We start from the raw sequence: 14,793 nt of genomic DNA, 5'->3' as shown, positions 1-14,793 counted from the left end.
TAGGTGGGAGAGAGAAAGAAAAAGACTAAAGTCAGGAGCCGGCACGCGGGGGCAAGGTGGACCTAGGTTGGTAGCAGGCTGGTTGCTCTCTAGCCAAATCTGGGAGGGGTGGAGGTGGCACATGGGGCAGAAGGGTGAGGGGTGGATAAGGGTGTTTCTCTGATTACTGGGTACTCTGTCTCCTGTTAGGAGCTCCGTGAAGTTGCCCTGCTGTACTCTCTGTCCAGGGTCATTGATGGCTGTGCTCCAAGATGGCAATGCTATGCTGTGTTAGTTGGCAGGGGACCTCTAGTCCATATCTCCCCTTGTTCTCTGTTTCCTTCAGTTTCTTCTTTCATTCAGTGTTTATTTACTTCTTTATCCCTTCAATTGATGTTTAGGTTCTAGGATTGATGTTTGTATGTTTTACTTAGTTTTTTGGGTCTTTGCTGCAGAAGGATGGCATGATGTGTCTGTCTAGGGCACTGTGTTAGCTCCACCTCCCCAATCTAATCTTTTGAGTTGCTGTTGTCAATTTGATCCCATAAGGATAGGTCTTGAAAGAGCACAGTGCTCAAAGTAGACATTTTTTACTCATTAAGCTAAACTATTATTTGGTTTTAAGAAGACTTCAGGGGATATTTTTGGTTTAAGGTTTAGAGATTATCTCAAGGCATTAGCTTCAGGGGCTCGTCCAGCCTCCATAGCTCCAGAAAGTATGGATTCCATGAGAATTTGAAATTCTGCATTTTCTCCCTTTCGATTAGAATTCTTCTAAAGAATCTTTGATCAAAGAACATACAGTTCTTCTGGTCTCATGGCAAAGGAGACAGTTGTTCCTGGAGGCAATTAACCACACATTTCATTTCTTCCTCCTATTCCTGACTGTCTTTCTTACTCTATTGATCCAGGTGAATAATGACCAATTGTTGTGTCTTGGATGGCTGCTTGCAAGCTTTTAAGACCTCAGGCACTACACAGCAAACTAGGATGTAGAACAGAAGCACTAAACACTTTACTAGGCCAATTAACTGGGATGTCCTTTGGAACCATGACCCTAAACCTCCAAACCAAGGAACAAGATCCCATGAGGTGTTTGGTTGTACATAAGTAGGCTCAGCAGCTACACTTTTTTGTTGTTGTTATTGTAATATATCTATCCCACAACTTTTGACAATTCAACTTCTTACAGATGTACAACTTACTGACAGCAATTACAGTAATCCATTGTGCAACCCTAGCCTTAATCAATGCGATTTTTCCATCACCATAAACCAAAACTCAGTACTCCATAAGCAGTAGCGCCCCCCCCTTCCCCTTCCCTCCCAGTCTTGGTAATCACTAATAAACTTTGGTCTCTATAAATTTGCCTTTTTATATAAGTGAGGTCATACAATATTTGTCCTTTTGTGATTAACTTACGCCACTCACCATAATGTCTTCAAGCTCCATTCACATTGTAGCATATATCAAGACTTCAGTTTTCTTACTGGCTGAGTAGTATTCCATTTTACGTATGTACCACATTTTGTTTATCCATCCATCTGTTGATGGGCATTTAGGCTGTTTCAACCTTTTAACTATTTGGAATAGTGTTGTAATAAACATTGGTGTACGAGTATCTGTTTGAGTTTCTGGTTTCAGGTCTTGAGTACATACCTAGGAGTGAAACGCTGTGTCATATGGCAACTCTATTTTTAGTTTTTTGAGGAACCACCACGCTTTTTTCCACAAGAGCTGTACCATTTTGCATTCCCACCAGCAATGGATAAGGTTTCCGATTTCCCCACATTCTCACCAACATTTGTTATTTTCTGTATTTTTTTTTCAATCTTAGCCATCCTATGGAAGTGATATGGTATCTCATTGTGGCTTTGATACGCACCTTTTTGATGGCTAATGACATTGCATATCTTTTCATGTATTTGGTGGCCATTCGAATGTCTTCTTTGGTGAAATGTCTATTCAAGTCCTTAGCCCATGTTATTACGTTAGTTTTTGTAACATATGACAGAAAGAGAGGCAGCAGAGAGACCAACTCATCCTGATTTATCCAAAACTTTTTCAGATTTAAAACTGGAAATCTTGTGTTCCGGAAACCCGCTCAGTCCTGGGCAAATTGAGATAGCTGGTTCCCCTACGAGGCAGGTGACTTAGAGACAATTGTTTCTCAGAAACTTGGGGGCTATAGATTAGGATTGACTTGAATTTAGACAAATTTACTTCCAACTCATGAAAGATCTGCACTCTCCCACCATTATAACAAACCATGAGATGGCTACTGCTTTTTATAGATGAGGAAAAGGTCATTGTTCTCAAGGTGCCACAGCTGGTGAGTGAGTGGAGGGGCTCAGAGTCCAGCTGGCTGCAACAGCATCTGGAGAAGAAGGGGACAAAGAATGTGCTGGGCGAATGTGAAGGTCCATAAGCCCTTAGAACAGTGCATGACACATTGCAAATACTCATTAAATATTAGCCGTTGTGATAAAGATGATGGTGATGATGATGATGCAATCTTCAAGGAAAGGGGATCTAAAGATCAGCCCCCTTACTGGGGGTTGCTGAGGTCAGACAGACCACACATGCCTTGGCTGGCTATCTCTGACTTCACATGTGGCTCACGCCCATAGTGTCTTAGGAGCTCTTCTGAGCTTGCCCTCACTAACGGCAGTGGGCTTGGAGGTGACTGCTACCCAGGCACCAGGGCTAAAGGTGGCTGGCCCAGGTGGCTGATGTTCTTACCATATCCACACCTAACACACACTGAAAGAAATTGTCTCTGGTTTTTCACACCTCCCTGAGAACCACACCTTGCCTGACCACTTCTCTCCAGTAAGGAGATGACCAATAGCTTAGTCTACCCCTGGCTTACCTCTGGCCCTATTATGGTCACTGGACACCTTTCCCCTGTTGCCAAGCCCAACCCCACCCAGGCATTCCAAGACAATCCCCTTGCATTAGTCAGCCAGCCACCTGGGTGAGGTCCACTCTGCCCGAGCTCACCGCATGGCCCCCAGCCCAGCTTCAAAATTGCCCTACCATTGCCCTGAGGAGGATTCCTGAACTCCACCCCATCCAGCACCTGGTCCAGGGCCTTCAGCCCAGACCTCTGCTGCTGTCTCCTCGAACCAAGCTGCCCTGCGCCCTAGCTGCCAGGACTCCCCTGCCATCAGACAGGAGCTCCTTGGTGAGCCAGGCTGGACCTGGCTGCCAAAGTCTGCCTTGGGCCTACTCTCCCATGGCATGGGGAGGTCAGGCTGCATTCTGGTGAGTCCCCTTTCTCCTCTAACATAGACTGCCCATGTTATTATTTGAGTGGCCTGGAGGGAGCCAACGGAGACGTTGGAGACTGGGGCAGAGCCCTCTAAACCTCCCCACTTGGCACAACACTGTTTCCTGGGGTTATACAGCAAATCAGTGCCAGAACAGGAAATCAAACCACATAGTTTGAATCTCTAACCAACAGCAACAACAGCCTTTAGCCAGGAGAGAGGCAGGTCCCAGGTGACTACGGTACAGGCCTGGCTGGGAGATAGGAGAACAGGTGGGCTCCGGACCTGCCACAGTCAGGGAAGGGAGTAGGCAGCCGAGACTGCAAAGTGGAAGCCGTGGACACTGCGGAGGAGCTGGCCGTTTTCTCCAGAGCCAGGGACACTGCTGGAGGATTTTAGCAGCAGCAACATGGTCTGATGTGGAGTCTGGGAAGATCATTCTGGTTGGTGTGAAAAATGGATTTTAAAAAGAGAAAGACCAGTTAGGAAATTATTGAAGTAATCCAAGAAGGAAATGGATAGCAGAGTTCACAGGTCTGTCTCCTACGAGGCCACACACTCTCAGAGAGCCAGGTACAGACAGTGACAACTAGTGAAGGTCCTCACACACGGCAGACACTCAATAACACCTAACGAATAAGGCTCCGACTCAAGCCTTAGACTTCCGGCCACCTCCCCTCTAATGCACTGTGAGTCAGAGGAAAGGCCTGGGCCAGGAGTGAGGAATGACTTGGAAAACAGATCAAGAAAGTGATCAGTTCAATCCCCTCCTGTGATTCATGGCAGCCACTCGGGCAGGACAAGTGTGGCTCCAGAAGCCAGTGCTCTCCCTGCCCCTCCTTCCTCCACCCAGGCCCCATATCCCTACCCCAGGCCAACGAGACCTCACTGCCTACCCTAGTACCCTAGCCCTCTAGTACCCTAGCCAGGTCCTTTCCTGGGTGTCCCACAGGGGTCAGGCCGGGAACATTCTGACGTCCACTTGCCACACACCTGTCCCCTTTAAACTTTCTAGGTACTGTTCCCTCCGAGCCCAGCAAGCTGGCTGGGTGAACTAACCGGATAAACTAGTTGAGACTTGAGGTCTGCCTGTGCTGTTTCCCGAACTCAGTGTGCTCAACTTGTAGTTCGCACCTGGGAGACATGAGGCTGACAGGATGTAGCTTTCTGGAGCATCGATGTTACTCAAAGATTGCGGAAGCGGGAAAGTACGACATACTGTTATTTGGAAACAAATAGGTATGTTATGGAGGAAAAGATAAAAATTCATGTGACTTTAAGATAAAACACAAAATATCAAAGAGATATGATACTCAGGATGGTACTCAGGGTGAGGCAAGCCACGTCCCTAGGCACACCCCCCTTGCTTCCTTACCCCACTCCCTTCTGGAATTTAGGGCATCTCGATGAGGCTGTTTGATAAACACTAGCTTAATGCAATACTCCCTGATGATACTTGCGTTTTAACCTAGTCCTTCTGTGCTCTAAGCCAGTATCCCCCAAGGGTGTTGGATGCAGCATTCTTCAGAACACAAACAGGCATTACTGATGCTTGCGCAAACAAATGGGAATTGTCATTAGGACTCCCCAGTTCCCACAGAGCTCCGGTGCACTATAACTTCCTCAGAGGCTGTTAGTTTTCCCACTTTTCTGGAGGCAGGGAGGTCAGCACCAAACACTGACCAGATTGAGGCCCAAAGGTAAAAAGACCGGGGGCAACTGCCCTGACTGGTGCCCAGGGGTGTGTAAGAGCCTCCAGCATTTTCTCCAGAGCCCTTCTTAGCATTTCCATTCAACAGGGCAAAGAGGCTGGGAAGACAGGCTGAAGAGGAGGGCTACTCAGGGGTAGTTTCATTCTTCAACCCCTCATTGTAGTCTGAGGCTCCCTGCCTTGGTTTCATTCCCCACCCCTGAGCAAATTTAATCCATCCCAAAGAGTAAGGCACACCCAAGGAATCAAGGTCCTCTACACGGAGGAGTTGGGGGTTGAGCAAAGACAACCTGGCCAGCTCACTCGTACCCTTTGCTTTTGCCAGGTTTCATAACAGGTCTCCCAGCAAAGCACAGGCCCAGCTGGCCTTGCTCCTGGTCTCACCTCAATCAGCAACTTCACTGCATGAAATGAGACTCTGAGAACCCGAAAGGACCTCAGAGATCCTTGAGCCCAGGCCCAAGTGTTCACAGCAGAGAGAATCCAGAACTGATAGGCACTCTGTGGTTGTGGAAAGAAGACGGCTCTGGAGTGAGCTGACACCATGTGGGAATTTGTGATTTGTCATTTACTGGATATGTGGCCTTGGATGGGCCTCAGTTTCCTCAACTATGGAATGGAAATGCTTATAGCTGTCTTGCAGAGCTATTGTTGAGGTTAGGAAAAGTTTAGGAATGTAGATTAAAAAATCAAGTTCAAGAGGAAAGATATACCAATCAGCTAAGACCAGAAGAAAAGTTGAAGCACATAAATACATAAGATCCTAACTAATTACTAAAGGAGAACTTTAAATCTATCCTTAAATCTTCCTAAAAAGCCAAAGTAGAAAAGGAAACTGAATGGGTTATAAGACTTAGTATTCATAAGATAAACACATGCCATTGCAGAATAAAAATCAAGCTTTCACTTGATTTCAAGCTCTTGCTTTATAGCTACACTAATCAAGACTGTGTCATATTGGCAGAGATAGAGACACACAGATCAATAAAACAGAATAGAAAAACAGGAAATAGACCCAACCAAGTACAGCCAACCAATTGCTGACAAAGGTCTAAAGACGATTTAATAGAGAAGGAATAGTCTTTTCCACAAACGGTGTGGGAGCAATTGAACATCCATAGGCAAAAAAAATGAACCTTAATCTAAGCCCCACACCTTATATAAAAATGAACTCAAAATGGATCATAGATTTAAACCTAAAATTATAAAAATTTAGGAGAAAACCTTTAGGGACTAGGACTTGCTGAAGAGTTCTTAGACGTGATACCAAATGCACGATCCATAAGATAAAAATTTGATAATTTGGACTTCATCAAAGTTAAAAACTTTTATTCTGTGAAAGACCCTGTTAAAAGAATGAAAAGACTGGGAGAAAATATTTGCAAACTACATATCCAACAAAGGATTTGTAGTTAGCATCTATAAAGAGCTCTCAAAATTCAACAGTAAAAAAGCAAATAATCCAATTAGAAAATGGGAGTATTGACACATCACGGGGTTGGCAACCAATGTCACAAAACAATTTGTGCGTTAACTATTTAATAAGAAACTAATTTGCTCTGTAAACTTCCACCTAAATCACAATAAAACGAAAATGGGCAAAAGACGTGAACATATGTTTCTTTGAAGAGAATATACAAATGGCAAATAAGCACATGAAAAGATGTTCAGCATCACTAGTCAGCAGGGAAATGCAAACTAAGACCATGGCGCAGATGAAGACCACCACAGACATATTAAAATAGCTAAAATAAAAGTAGCAACAATACTGAATGCTGTCAGGGACGCAGAGGAATTAGATCACTCACACATTGCTGGTGGGAATGCAAAAGGGCATGGCGACTCTGGAACAGAGTTGGGCGAGTTCTTACAAAAACAAACATGCGACTACCACACAATCCAACAATCGTACTCCTGGGCATTTATCCCAGAGAAATGAAAATTTGTGTCTACAAAAAGACCTGTACCTAATTGTTCATAGCAGCTTTATTTGTAACAGCCTCAAACCGGAAACAACACAAATGTCTTTAAATGGGTGAACAGTTAAACAAATTATGGTACGTACATACCATAGAATATTATTCAGCAATAAAAAGGACCAAACTACTGATTTATACAACAACTTGGGTGGATCTCACAGACATAATGCTGAGTGAAAAAAAAGCAAGTATTAAAAGGTCACATATTGTATGATTCCATTTATATAACATTCTCAAATGACAAAATTATAAAGATGGAGAACGAACAGGTTGGTGGTTGTCAGGGGTTAGGAACGGTGGTGGGGAAGGAGGTGTATGTGACTACGAAAGGGTAGCACAAGTGAAATCTTTGTGGTGATGGAATAGTTCTGTGTCTCGATATTGGAGGTAGGGTGATGGTTACAGGAATCTACATATACGATAAAATGGCATAGAACTGTACACACACATTTTGGCAAGGTCAGTTTCCTGTTTTTGATGCTATGCTATAGTTACGTAAGAGGCAAGCTTTGGGAGAAATTGGGTAAAGCTTACACTGGACCACCCTGCACTATTTTTGCAACTTCCTATGAATCTATAATTGTTTCAAAATAAAAAAGTTTTTTAAACCTTCAAACTAAATTAAGTTTCCTCTGGTTTTAAGAACTCATGATTCCCCCATGGTCCCTCATACGAGAGCCCCCAAGGACTGTAGGGGACCACTCATCTATAGTGGTCCTGTTGGATACAGGCAAGAGTAAATTCACGCAACTATTTCTTCATGTCATTCCTCAACAGAAACTGAGGGTGGAACGGCTAAGTCCATGTCAGTGAATGTTAAGAGTGTAAGAACAGCAGTCAAAGCAACCCAGCCCTATCCAAGTTCCTCTGACGGGCCCAGGAGCGCCTCCGGCTTCTTCTCAGGCCACCATTGCCAGCTTTCCCACTTCTCTCTGACTCTCTGCCTCATTGACTATCTGCAGGCCAATGCGTCCATGGGTGGAAAGGGGATTGAAATAGGGCTGATGGTGGTTAAAACCACGGAACAGGATAAAACCAAGCAGGGGTGTTATGAGAGAGAAAGATGAGGGGGAAAGGTCTAGACCTGAGGGACCATCTCCGTTCCTCTGCAAGGACCATGACCTCCGTGCACAAGTGAAGCACAGGAAGAAGAGGGGAAGTCGCATTGCCACCCAAACATTCCAACACCACATCTGGGTTTCCCAGGATGGGAAAAAAGTCACTGTCACAAACGAATTCAGAGAGATGAAACGAGCTACAGTTGGTCCTCGTTATTTGCAGATTCCGTAATTGCAAATTCACCTACTAGCTAAAATTCATCTGTAGCCCCAATCAACACTCCAGGTGCTTTCCCGACCATTGGCGGGCACGTGCGGAGAGGTGGAGAGTTTAAATTGCCTGATGTGCACCCTACATCCCTAGCTGAGCGGGGACACGGTGATGCTCTGCCTCCTTGCTTCAGTTCTCATACTGTAAATAAGGGTCCTTTTCAGTCTATTTAGTACCATGTTTTTTCAGTTCTTATGCTTTTCATTAGTTATTTCACTGCTTAATATGGTCCCCAAGTGCAGTGCTGAAGTGCTGTCTAATGTTTTTAAGTGCAAAAAGGCTGTGATGTTCCTTATGGGAAAATACACGTGATAGATAAACCGTGTTCAGGCATGAGTTATAGTGCTGGTGGCTGTGAATTCAATATTAACAATTCAACAACATGGTACATCCAGAAAAAGGAAGAGGAAATTTGCAAATATGCCCGTGAGGCTTCTCCTAAAAGTGCTAAAGTAACATGTATAGTGAGTGATGAAGCTATGGAAAAGTGTCATAATTTGTGAATTCATGAAATGAAGACCAGTACAAGGTCCCAGGAAGTTATGCATAAGAATTACTTGGGGAAACTTGCTAGATTCTGATCCAATATATCTGGGTAGAAATGCAAATTCTCAGCAGAGAACTTGTTAGAAACGCAAAATCTCAGCAGGGGTTCAAACTGGAAAGAATTCATTGGAAGCCTTGCTTTAAACAGAACCACATAAAAAACAAGGCTATGTATTGATTGGTTAACCAAAACTTTGTGACCAGAGGCTCACAGGAACCTAACCTTGTATTTCCTGTAGGAGCAATGGTTCAGTATTCACTAATTCAGTGTTCAGGGCTGCTGGGTGGTGAAAATGGTGATGTACTCAACTACTAGCCAAAAGGCTGGTGGTTCAAACCCACCCAGATGTGCCTTGAAATACAAGCCTGGCCATCTTCTTCTGAAAGGTCACAGCTTTGGAAACTCTATGAAGTGGTTCTACTCTATACACATGGGGTACCTCTGAGTCAGAATCGACTCATCAGCAACCAACAACGACAACAATTCAGTGTTCACAGTGAGTTTATAGAACATAACTACTGTGAATACGAGAGTTGACTATATGTATATTATAAAATATATTATACTGTTCCATTTATTCTGTGGCAGAGTAGGTCACAAATTCATCACCAGAATAGAAAATGGAAGCTCAGAAGGGCTTTGAGCACCATCTCATGAGGAGAGGGTCTGAGTGACCTGTGATCACCTCACCCTGGCCCCACCCATTCCCATTGTTCACTCTTGTTTCTCTCCACTCCTACAAGCAGAGCAAGGTGACTTACTGGGGACAAATCCCTACCCCCAAGAACACAATAAATGCTGTCCTAAATGCTAGAGAAACACCACCCCTGGAGAGGAATATGCATATCTTTGTTCCCTGGGTCAGTTCATCAATCCTCAGGCCCAGGGAATACTACTGAGAATGTTTTCCTGAGCATGAATTTCAGGATTTTGGGATATAGCACTTTCTTCTGGAAATAGAAGTTTAAGCTCAAGATGCTTCCCCATGGTTCAGGTTCAGGAGCTTCAGGAAGTTATGGACACAGGCCAGGACAAAGTGCCTCTGCCCCCATTTCTGGTTCTCCCAGGTCAGAGGTCACCAGGGCCACCCCGGCTAAGTTGTGAAATTTGCTACCCCTTTTTTCCCACCTCCCAGCTCTTCACCCCTCCTGGGACGTTCCCCTCACTCACTGGATAGAATTAGTTCACTACACTGGGGCCTTGGGCGTGCAGGTCCCTGAAATTTGGGCAGCAGATGCCAATCAACCACACTTGTAAGGTAACCCCAGTGTGGGCCCCGAAGAAAGCTTCATTTTAAGGAGAAAGAGATCTCGGTCGGGCTGCCAGGATAAGTTAGCCACAAAAGCACCCCTGTAATCGCTGAGCGAACCTGTTTTTAATTCAGAATTCTGGACTCTGAACTGCTCCCTCGACAGTGAATGGCGAACAGGTCCACTGCTTCTTAAGAATCCTGTGAGCCAGCAGTAGCAGAGACTATTTCTAGATTAAACACAAAGCATTTACTTCTGCAGGGTCAAAAAAGAAATTTACCCTGAGACATGCCGGGATCCTTAGATGAGAGTTATGAAGAGTGAAAGGTTGTGAGCCTGTTAGTGGTTAGGAGCATGCCTCCTGAAGTCATTGCAGCTTCTCCTGGCCATGGCAGGGATATGTGTGTTACCAGGGCCTAGAGAAAGCACTGACCACTTGAACAAGCATTCCCATGGTATCCCCACCTGCTAAATCAGAGTTGAGCAGTACCGTGTTGGCAGGGTAAGGAGGATCTGGGAGGTGCAGTAGTTCGGGTCTCTGACTCTGCAGTTTCACCTACCTGCTTCTTCTCAACTTCACCCCTTTCTGGTTATATGACCACACACAAGGGCTGATCTCTCTAAGCCTCCATTTCCTGGCCATTAAAGAAGACAATAACAGTGTCTGCCTCATAGGGTTGCGGTGAGGATTAAATACAAGTAAAATATTTCCACAGTGTGCGGTACATCCTAACAGCTCAGTTACCATTAGCTGAGTCCCTGGGTGGCACAAATGGTTGAGCATTCCACCACTGGCTGGAAGGGTTGGCAGTTCGAACCCACCCAGAGGTGCCTCAGAAGACAGGCCTGGTGATCTGCTTCCTAAAGGTCACAGCCTTGAAAGCGCTATGGAGCAGTTCTACTCTGCAAACATGGAGTACTTCATGAGTTGGAACTGACTAAACAGCAACAAACAACAGCTACTACTATTCTTTTGGACATTATCATTTTAACTTCATTTTCTCTTAACTATTCATTTTCTCGTTAAGTATTGGAACGAGACAAAAGCAGTGGAACAACAGCTCTTAAATGATATTTGAAAGTGCAGTCCTGCTTGTTGAGACAAGAATTGACCTCACTTTGATACCAGTCCCAGAGAGTCCAGCATGGTTGACAAAGCCCTTTTCCTGTGCCTTAGCCCACATAATCCTTACTGAGACTCAGTGAGATGGGAATTATTAATATCACTCACTTGTTTTTCAGGTAAAGACCCTGAGGTCCAGGGAAGGTGAGAAATGCTTCCCCGTGTCACTCAGTTAGTAAATGGCTGGGATGGGACAGACGTGAATTTGAGTCCTCTGGCTTCATTCTTTCCCCCTAAACCATGCGGAGTAGTGGTTAAGTGCTACGGCTGCTAACCAAAAGGTCAGCAGTTCAAATCCACCAGGCGCTCTTTGGAAACTCTAGGGCAGTTCTACTCTGTCCTACAGGGTTGCTATGAGTCAGAATCGACTTGACCGAAACGGGTTTGGTTTTTCTGGTTTAAACCATATGGAAGGAGCCCTGACAGCACAGTGGTTAAGTGCTAACCGAAAGGTTGGTGGTTTGACCCTACCAGCTGCTCCATGGGAGAAAGATGTGGCAGTCTGTTTCCATAAAGATTACAGCCTTGGAAACCCTACTGGTCAGTTCTACTCTGTCCTATAGGGTTGCTATGAGTAGAATTGATCTGACAGCAGTGGGTTTGGTTTTTATTTGTTTGTTTTAAAACCAGATGGCACACAGATTTTTGTAGCAATAGTCACAAGCTGATTGGTTAGTCTGTACCTCAGGGTGAGTGATGAAAAGAAGGCCCAGCAATGAGGAACCTAGAAAAATGACAAGTCCTCAGGTTGGGTGTCTCCTACTCCCCCCACATCACACATGGCACAAGACATGTGCAGCCTGTACCCTGCTGGGCGGGTGGAGGACAGTCACTCAACCTCTCATTGGGAAGGGAAATCTTCCTTCAAATAACAAAGGCCCCAAACAGCCATTAGTGCCCCGGGAGGAAAAGGTATAAGGGAGCTTAACCAATGGAATTCCAGACTCTAGATTTGCCTTGAGATATTGAACTTCTACCCAGTTTCAGGCTGATAATCTAAGTTTATCAATCTGATCTTAGAATTACTTTGGATCAAATGAGCAGATGATTAAGACAATTTGATTTTTGGAGTCAAGAAAAGCTCTTAGCTGGTATGAACTTTTGAAAGGTCAGTTAGCCTGGACCCAGGACTCAGGCACATGTGGCTGCAATATCAGCATGTGAGAAATTATCTTATTTTTATAGATCTTCAAAGAAACTTCTGCCATAAATTCATTTATTTTAGAAACCCAGGCTGGGTCTAAATGGGTCAGTCTAACTGGGGGTCACCCTCACTGTCAGAAACCTATTCTGGGATAACTAAGAACCATCTCTCCTGCCCTTCTTGGTAAAAACAGTGGGAGACTGCCTCACCCTGGCTCCCTCCTAGCCCCTCTCTTATCAGACCACCCAACCCTTGCCCCCACCCTTTCCGTCGCATTTCTAATAGATAAACACCCAATTTCCCACAATTCTCTGCTGAAATTTCTCCAAGACCCTTTTAAATGGTGGAACCAAAAAACTGCACATAGTGTTCCCTTCTGATCTCACCAGGGGTGAGGAGGTTCACAGATTATCTTAAGCCATCTCAGAATTTCTGTGCCTTATTTATATCCAACAGTAGAATTAATTCGATCTTGTTGTTATGTGGATAGAGAGCAGAAGCAGGAGCAGGACTCCCAACTCCACTGCTAGTAAGCTGGGTAAGTAGGTAGGTGGGATCCACTATGACCTCCAGACCCCTTTCTGTTGGACACTCACATAACCAGCCCACAGAGACTCCCAACCTCCCTTTGTGTGACCTGGGCTACCCTAAATTGCACCAGTGGAGGCTTTATTCAGCCCCACCTGATTGTCAGAAACAACCTCTCCGGACCATAATCCCCACCCTGATCCTGATGCAGGCTCTGGCCTATCACATCTTTACCACAATGGCGGTGCCCTCCGGACTGTATCTTTCCCACTTGCTTTGGCCTGATAGAACAGGACCGAAGAATCTAAATGAGAATTCCACCATTCCAGGTCCTCCCAGACCTGTGAGGGAGTGGAAAGTGTTCCTGAACCCTGGGGAAGGAGATGACTTCATCCCACAGCTGCCAACACCCCCAGCTTCTCTTCACTGCCCCCCATAACTTGTCAGATGAGAAGCACCTGCTAAGCCATTGTTAAACTCTGAGAGCCCTCAGCTTTCCTGGGGCCATTTCCAGCCCAGGAAAGCTGGTCCTATAGCCCGCCTGGACTGTTACCGGCCTCGGAAAGCTGCTGCAGAGGGGAAATTCTGGACCACGGACGTTGCCTGGAGGAGTAGCATACTGGGGTAGTATCGCCTCCGCACCCCGCCCCCGGCCCCGGCTCCTGGGGAATATGAGCACCCGGGCAAGGAAAACATCCCCTCTGCCACCCAGCCCAGGATGAGAATGGAGGACTATGACCTCCTCCATCTCCATCTCAGCGGGACCACAACTAATCTCCCATCTGGGCACTTCCAAGCCCAAAAGCCAGCAGGAGACAGAAAAATTACTCCACGAGATGTTATTTTTCAATCAAAGAGCAGGAGAAGCCAGAACTACGTGAACAGAGTTGTCCCAGTAAGCAGGTACTTTCATCGTCCTATATTTTACCCTAATGAGGGCACGTGAACGCGCGCGCGCACACACACACACACACACTCCCAGCACTCGCGCCGCGGGTCCAGGGCCCCTTTGCCCGCCGTGCCAGGTCCCGCGGGGATGCGTCCGGAGCGAGGTGCCAAAGGCGGGGTACGCACCCTGGTGCACCCAAGCCTGCTGGACTTGGATGGACAGCGCCGGCGCCCGGGACCCCGCCAGCTTGGGCCCGGACGACCCAGAGGACTCCGCTCACCTTAATGTTGTGGAAGACCGAGCGGGAACAGCGGCCGACTCGGCCCGAAGAGGCGTCTCTGCGCTGGGGCGCCCCAGGCTCCGGCAAGAGCCCCATGCTGGCGGTCACCCGCGGGTCCAGTGACCGGCCAGGCAGCAGCGGCGGCTCGGGGGCGCGTCCCTTCCGCCCGTCCGGGAAGGCGGCTGCAGAGCCCAGGGACCGCGGCGCGGCGCACTCTCAGGGCCGGGAGCCAGGCGAGCAGGAGCCGGGCGCCTCTGGCTGGGGCGGCCGAGCCGGTGGGTGGGGAGCGTCGCGGAGGTGGCCGGAGGAGGCGCGCAGCGCAAAGACTGAGCAAAAGTGAGAGCCCAGAAGTTTTTATAAGTGGCTGCAGTCGCCGGCGCCGGAGCGGATGATGAAATGCTCTTCCTCCTCCCTCTTCTCCTCCGGTGTCAAAGGCGCCGCGAGCCCCCGCCCCTGCGGCTGCCGCCCCCCTAGGACAGGTGTGACGCGGCGGCGGGCAGCACTGGACCTCTTCCCGCGTCCCGGCTGCGCGCGCGGGCCCGCGGCGCCTCTCTGCTTGGGGAGGAATGATAGGACTCGCAAGGCTCGATCACCCCCGGAGAAGCGGAGGGTCCAGGAGAAGGAATAGTATAGCTGGAGGAGACAGAAGGGGCAGGAATGCAGAGGGGCCTAGGGGACTGGAGGAGTGTGAAGACTGGTGCAGCTGCGACCAGTGGGCGGGAGAGGAGCTAGTATAGCCCAGGGGAGGGGTCGACAGGGCCA

General features: G+C 47.0%; 1 protein-coding gene across 1 annotated transcript in view; it reads right to left on the bottom strand.

The window, feature by feature from the left end:
- Positions 1-14,407, bottom strand: part of SLCO2A1 (solute carrier organic anion transporter family member 2A1) — a 106,923-nt gene extending 92,516 nt beyond the window's left edge. Inside the window, exon 1 of the mRNA XM_003419991.3 lies at positions 14,032-14,407. Within this exon, the coding sequence (XP_003420039.1) occupies positions 14,032-14,127 (96 nt within the window). The 5' untranslated portion in view covers positions 14,128-14,407. The remainder of the gene's footprint in view (positions 1-14,031) is intronic.
- Positions 14,408-14,793: the final 386 nt, after the last annotated feature.

This window comes from Loxodonta africana, chromosome 26, assembly GCF_030014295.1.
Source record: "Loxodonta africana isolate mLoxAfr1 chromosome 26, mLoxAfr1.hap2, whole genome shotgun sequence".
Taxonomy (NCBI): Eukaryota; Metazoa; Chordata; class Mammalia; order Proboscidea; family Elephantidae; genus Loxodonta; species Loxodonta africana.
This window is presented reverse-complemented; position numbering and strand designations above follow the sequence as displayed.